This window comes from Camelina sativa, chromosome 3 (genome assembly GCF_000633955.1).
Source record: "Camelina sativa cultivar DH55 chromosome 3, Cs, whole genome shotgun sequence".
Lineage (NCBI taxonomy): Eukaryota > Viridiplantae > Streptophyta > Magnoliopsida > Brassicales > Brassicaceae > Camelina > Camelina sativa.
In genome coordinates, this window is record NC_025687.1 from 19,711,198 (window position 1) to 19,716,138 (window position 4,941).

Below are 4,941 nucleotides of genomic sequence, written 5' to 3' on the forward strand. Positions count from 1 at the left end.
CCCCATCTCTGAACATTTTTCTGTGCAATGTACATTTCCACAGGGAAATAAACCGTTAAAGGCCAAAAACCAACGGCCCCCAAGAGACCGAGTACATCGTTAAAGAAAGGCATTAGCATTGCGATTAACGTTGTAGTCATAACAAAGATCGTCCTCCACACGAGCCTGAATAGATTCAAACTGAAGGGCTTCCCTGGAATAAGTTGGATCTTTATCTCGTTTGTGATGAAACTACTCTCTGGATACCTCCTGGAGGCTTCCTTTTCGACAAACGAAAACAGTGGTTGGCAATAAACTTGGTAAGCACCGACTAGATGGACCACTATGGCGATATTGGCTATGTCAAGCAACCAAAACGGGTTTCTAAACCCTCCAGTAGCGAGGAGATTTCCAGGCGCGGAGTCCCCGAACGCTGCATACCCTACACAGCCACAGAGCATGTAGAAGAGTGTCGTCACTCCCACACTTATTATAGTCGCTTTTTTCATCGTGTTTTCTTCTGAAGGCGGTGATTTAACCGTGTCCTGCACCATCATCAAATCGTCTTTGTTTAAATCATGCATTCTCAAAACAACAACACTCACACATACATAGACTTCAGTAGAACGTACCTGGATTTCGATGAGAATCATCGAGTAAGAGTAGGCGAACGCAATGTTTCCAAGAGACTGAAAGGTTTTCCAAACTTTCTGTTCCGGTGTCACTGTCCCAATGCTAACTCCAGTAAGAGTACCTTTCACTTCTTTGTTCTCTACCACTTTGGAGATACCGAGGCCAAGCCCGATGGTCGAGTAACCGAAAGACATGACTGTGGCGACAATGGACAGCCACCATAACTGATCAATATCCGGAATCTGAGAAAATATGATTTGTGAAACACCGAATGCAATCATGTAGGGATTGCCATTGACGGGACATGGAGCATCTTCCCCATTAGTCTGTTGGCAACTCGTCCGTTGAATCGCTCTGTTTTATTTATTCAAACCGTAATTAATTAGTACAGGTCAAACAATAACTGAACCAAGAAGCAATAGGACAGAATCTGAAACCGTGACAGCGTTTTTGAGCCGTCCTTTAATTGATTTAATAAAACTACATTGACTTTGAGACAGCATTATTGAGTGTGAACCAAACTTAAAAAATGACTTGTATGGACTATATTGAACAGCAAAGTGAGACACGCATCTACTTTTTGGACCGAGTGTGAAAGAATAAAAAAAAAGAGTTGTGAAAACAAAGTTGTAACTTACATCATACTTGTAGCTGATGCAATAGTGTATCCAATTGCAGTACCAAAGAGATTAAGATATTGCACAATTCCACATATTTTCATCTTAATGCCACCTGAAAAAAAAAATGATACAAGATTCAGCTTTTGATGAATCTAACCATTAAAAAAACAGACAACAAAATGATTTTTTTTGTCTTTTTTTTTTTTACCGAGGTTGGACTGAATAGCGTCCATGTAAGTATAGTTTCTTTTTCCCGTAACAGAGTCACCAGAGCGGTAACAAGAACATAGGAGGATAGATGTGTAATAAGTGACGAGAGAGAAGAGTAACATAGTCACTGGACCACCAACCCAACCGATCTGAGCAACAGCCCATGCTAAAGACAACACTCCTGACCCTATTACGGCTGTTATTATGTGTGCACTTGCTGTCCACACCGTCCCTAGATTCCAATCACAACCAAATCACCATCAATTTCCCCAACCGAACTTTAGATAAAAAAAAAAAAAAATCAACTCTCATGGGTCTGTTTTGTATTCCACACAGTTCCAGTGCGGGATTTGGCAAATGTCCACAAAAGCTACCCCTTTTTAAAACCTATGATGGTATGGTTCATCAAAAGTCACAAAGTCCAAAAGAAAAAAAGTTTGCAAAAACTTTCTTATTGTTAAAAAACTTAAAAGACTCATAATGAAGTTAAAGGAGTAAAGAACCTTGGTTTAAGTCTTTTTGGTTTAGTCACTGTATATGTTTAAAAAAGTTTAACAGACTCTAGTTTCGATTGAAATCCAGACAGAACCCAAACTTTACGAGGTTTGGGTTTCGGTTATAAAAAAAAAAAGTTGGACAGACTACTTTTTTTGAGAAAACTATTTTTCTAAGAAAACATAAATCCGGTAATTCTGGTAACAGCTTTTACTTAGCTCTATTAAAAACCAAAAACTTCGAAGAAAAAAAAAATGGTACCTGTTCGCTTGGGACGACCATCATCATCGAATAAATCGGAGCTATTTCTTGGAAGAACATCCAAATCTTGAACATTCTTGACGACCATCTTCTTCTTCTTCTTCTTGACAAGAAACCCCAACACTAATTCCCAATAAAAATCCAAAAAAATAATTTACCGACAACGGTTTCAAAAAAGGTTTTAGCTGTTTTTTTTGTTTTGCTTGATCTGGATTAGATCTTGAAATCTTTTAGACCAGAAGTGAAATGAAAGGAATAAACGATTTTTTAGGGAGATTTTTTCCTCTTTCTTTTCCAAAGAAAATCAACGGTCACAAGAGACGGATATTTTTTTGTGCGGAGGATCCAAGATTCTGTGATTGGAAGAGAAGAGAGTGAAGAAGCATAAAGAGATGATGGAGTCGTGCGATTATAAATGCACCATCATAATAATAATAACTACTAACCCAAGCTTCGCTATTTCCACTAATTTATAAGCTCCAAGGAAGACAGAGACATCCCAACTTGTACAAGGAAGAAGCTAAAGAAACCGCCGCATGTGCCTTTTTATTTTATTTTTTTCTAAAGCTATATACTAGGAAAAATACTTTAGTTTTTATGAAAAATAAGTTTATATGTTCGAACGAAACTTTAATTTTTTTTTTGTCTATAAACCCTTTATTTTAATATTTTAATCTCATATCGTACAAACTCCAAAAAAGCTAAAACATCAACATAAATGTTATCTTTGACCTTTTAAAACATTAATTAACATTTAATTCTAAATTATAAGAAAATATTTAGGGAAAATTCCATATAAATTTCCCAACTAAATTAGGATAAGCTTTTTAATATCTCAATTAATTTTGTATCCAAAAAAATACTTAAACTATTTTTTATGCCCAGTTAAAATCACCAACTATGATTCCTATACTAATTTAACATTCTGTAAGAGACGGAGGTTAACGAAATTAGAACGGTGTTAGTATTCTGTCTTCTAATTAACTAGAGTTAAATATACAGTTAAATATTAACTAGACATTGCTTAAAAACTGAAACTCTATAGTTTAGAAATACACCGTAAATCCAAATCAGAGAAGAGCCCTAATAATACAATCTCAAGTGAAATCCAGAAAAATCAAGCAATATGAGGTATGATTCAAGGCAGATAATTTGTTTTTGTGGTTGTTTTGGTCGCTCATTAAGGTGTAATAGATCTAATACTCCGATCTTGACATTGTCTGTTTATGATTTTCACATGGATTCATTTTTTTTTTATCATATGGGAATCATGTCTTCTTCGGGTTATCTTTTTTTTTTTCATCTAGGTTCTGAATTTTTATTTTTATGTGCAGTTACGATAATGAGAAACTCACCCTGTACATTCAGTACGGAGGTTTATTGTCGAAGAAAGGGAATAATATATGTTATAAAGGTGGTTTGACTGCACCAAATATGCTAGTAGATCCAGATTTGCTTACATTCTCAATTTTTGAAGATTTCACAAATAATCCAGAAACTGTTAGCAATGTGGAAAAGGTATGGTATAGACTACCTAATGAGGATATGTCAGCGTTAAGATCGATATGGCAGGATAAGGATAATGAGATTATGAAGATGGTTGCAGAGGCAAAAGATTGTGGAGAGGTTTACATCTACGTTGAACATAGTGTTTCTCCACCAAATGTTATTGATGATGCAAGTTTGGTGACTGAAGCGTGTTTGGATGATGGTGAAAAGGCTGATGATAAAGGCAATAGTGAGGAAGAGGACATAGATGAAGAAGAAAGTGATGGTGAAAACAGAGAGGAAGAAAGTGATGAAGAAGAGAGAGATTAAGAATGTCAAAAAGAACACCAAGAGGAAGATTTTCCAAAATAATAAAGGTCAAGTTCCTCCAAACTTAATAGATTTTCCAAGTTATTGTAAATTTTATGCTCAAGTCGCCAAAATAGCTTAATCAAAATGATTTGTTAAAATTATTAGAATTGTTATGAATATATTGTATTATATGGAAGCCTATTTCGATCCATTAGTGTAACCCTAAACCATATTATGTATCCCTATATATGTTGTATCATAAGGAACAGATGAATAATACAAGAGAACAATTACCTAAATCTCTGTGTTCACAACACGTCACGCTCTGAACCTTAGCTATAAAAAAAAAAAAAAGAAACTAGCAGTCTTATTTTCTCACATCCCCTAACCATGTTGAGGGAAAACACAAAATCTCTACCGCCGTAAGGGAGAAATATAATCATAAGCGTGGTTGTACTCTTTTTCCCTTATCATGGTTTTATCCCATTGGGTTTTTCTATGAAAGGTTTTTAATGAGACAACAAAAGAACACGCGAAAGATAAACACCTAGAGAGGAATATTATGAGTCCAATGGTGAAAGACTATCATCTTCAAGTCTTTGAAATACGTTGATGAGATTGTGAGAACCAAAGATAATGATAAAGATGAGTCACTTGCGAAACCCATGACCAATAGAAGAATGGCGATAGACGTTTATTACAGATACGTTCAAGTGAAGATTTGGCGAACCATTTACCAAGACGTTTCCAACCACTACTTTTAAGAAGCTACTTCATCATATTGGATCGGTCATCTCGAAGATTTCAAGTGATTTACTCATAAGGGGGAGTAAAAGCGCGTTGTACTCTTTTTCCCTTAACCATGGTTTTTCCCACTCGGTTTTCCTGGTAAGGTTTTTAATGAGGCAGCATCTCACATGCGCATTTGGAACTACATTTTTAT

The 4,941-nt window shown here is 35.7% G+C and overlaps 2 protein-coding genes across 4 annotated transcripts in view; one reads left to right on the top strand and one right to left on the bottom strand.

The window, feature by feature from the left end:
* LOC104777557 (amino acid permease 5) overlaps positions 1-2,740 on the bottom strand; it is a 4,067-nt gene extending 1,327 nt beyond the window's left edge. The window contains exons 1-5 of one of the 3 annotated variants that reach the window (XM_010501831.2): positions 2,199-2,740; positions 1,441-1,674; positions 1,251-1,344; positions 612-966; positions 30-524 (exon numbers count right to left, since the gene is read on the bottom strand). In XM_010501831.2, coding sequence (XP_010500133.1) covers positions 30-524; positions 612-966; positions 1,251-1,344; positions 1,441-1,674; positions 2,199-2,286 — 1,266 coding nt within the window. In that variant the 5' untranslated portion in view covers positions 2,287-2,740. Of the gene's footprint in view, positions 1-29; positions 525-611; positions 967-1,250; positions 1,345-1,440; positions 1,721-2,198 lie in introns of all 3 variants that reach the window. The other 2 variants (XM_010501830.2, XM_019243845.1) reach the window with 2 other exon arrangements.
* On the top strand, positions 3,257-4,235 carry LOC109131323. The gene is made up of 2 exons (XM_019242151.1): positions 3,257-3,329; positions 3,533-4,235. The coding sequence occupies exons 1-2, from the start codon at positions 3,325-3,327 to the stop codon at positions 4,014-4,016; spliced, it is 489 nt and encodes a 162-aa protein (XP_019097696.1). The 5' UTR covers positions 3,257-3,324; the 3' UTR covers positions 4,017-4,235.